Here is a 1,565-nt window from a genome sequence, read left to right as displayed (position 1 = left end):
GGTATGAATTCCAACAGTGGTATCAGAGCCTGCTTGTATAATATTGAAATAATTTAGATAAACAATCTGTGTATAAAGATATACATGTGCGATTAGTACTGTTAATTAGTTTGTTTGATTTGATCAAATATGATTAGTATAATTGAACGAAATTGTTCGTTGTGAACGAACGTGTTTATATGTATAATAGTATATACGGTTTCGTTGATAGTAAATTATCAATTAGTGCATTTGTTTATCGAATATTTTATTGACTTTGTCACGTAATGCAAGTATGTGACTTGAAGTTTTATGTGCATATGTAATAACTGATTACTTGTGTAAATAAAATACGTATTTAAAATACCCATATTATATCAAAGTGTTGATATATATATATACAAATATATTTATAAGATTGATTCAGTTCAATCGTATTAATCTTTTAACTGAATTAGAAATCTAATTTGATTAGAATCTAATTATAAAATTAAGATTATCTAATTAATAGTTAATAATTTTAATTAGATTAAAATTAATTAAAATTATTTATAATTCAATTAAAGTACATATAAGATATGTATTAGTTATATTTATATTTATATTAGATATAAATTTTAAATATAAATTTAAATTGAATTAAAATTTGCTCCTCAATTAATTTCAAGTTTTTTTTGATGTCTACCCAATCTTATCAACCATCAAGACTCGTTTCGTTGTAAGATGGGCTTGCCAAAGCAAGGTGTCTGCAATTACATGAGTGAGGTGGATGGTAACAGTTACCATATGAAACAAGATTGGTTTACTTGACTAGGCTATCAAAACGGTTTTGGGCTTAGAGACATGGGTTGGATAAGACATAAGATGTCATCTAACAACCAAGAATTATATTTGATATAATTAGCAAAGGGTTGCTTACCTAAATGGCTAAACATTCGGGCGATAAGCCAAAACTCACTCAGATTTTAGTGAAATATGGATATTGGATTATTATATTTATTTGAGGAAAATGTTTTGAATATAATAGGAGTCTTCTTAATTGTTAAGATTTCTCTAATTCCTGAACATCATATTAATATTTGTTATTCTTCTATTCCAGAAATGTCAACTCCCCACTGTTCATTCTCACTGCGATCTGTCCTTGAGAAGGACAAATTGAATGGGTCGAACTTCCTTGAATGGTATCGAAACTTGAGAATTGTTCTCAAACAGGAGAAAAAGGACTGTTCTAGAAAAGGTTCTTCCTGAAAAACCTAAGACCAATGTCCAACATGCTGAAAGAAATGCTTATGATAAGCATGTCAGTGATAGGGTCGATGTGTGTTGTCTTATGTTGGCAACCATGAACTCAGATTTGCAGAAGCAATATGAGAACGTGGATTCACCAATTGACATGATCACTAGCCTGAAAGGTATGTTTCAGGAGCAAGCTCGAACTGAGAGATACCAAACAGTTAAGTCTCTCATTGAGTGCAAGCTACCAATAGATGGTCCAGTTAGTCCACATGTCATCAAGATGATGGGTTATATTGATAACTTGGCTAAGTTGGATTGTCCTATCAGCCAAGAGTTGGCGACTGATCTCA

The 1,565-nt window shown here is 30.7% G+C and overlaps 1 protein-coding gene across 1 annotated transcript in view; it reads left to right on the top strand.

Moving 5' to 3' along the window:
* Positions 1-1,321: 1,321 nt before the first annotated feature.
* LOC106308493 overlaps positions 1,322-1,565 on the top strand; it is a 1,632-nt gene continuing 1,388 nt past the window's right edge. The window contains exon 1 of the mRNA XM_013745653.1: positions 1,322-1,548. Within this exon, the coding sequence (XP_013601107.1) occupies positions 1,322-1,548 (227 nt within the window). The remainder of the gene's footprint in view (positions 1,549-1,565) is intronic.

Source organism: Brassica oleracea, chromosome C8, assembly GCF_000695525.1.
Source record: "Brassica oleracea var. oleracea cultivar TO1000 chromosome C8, BOL, whole genome shotgun sequence".
NCBI lineage: Eukaryota > Viridiplantae > Streptophyta > Magnoliopsida > Brassicales > Brassicaceae > Brassica > Brassica oleracea.
The sequence above is the reverse complement of the archived record's forward strand: the minus strand, read 5'-3'. Positions and strand labels throughout refer to the sequence as shown.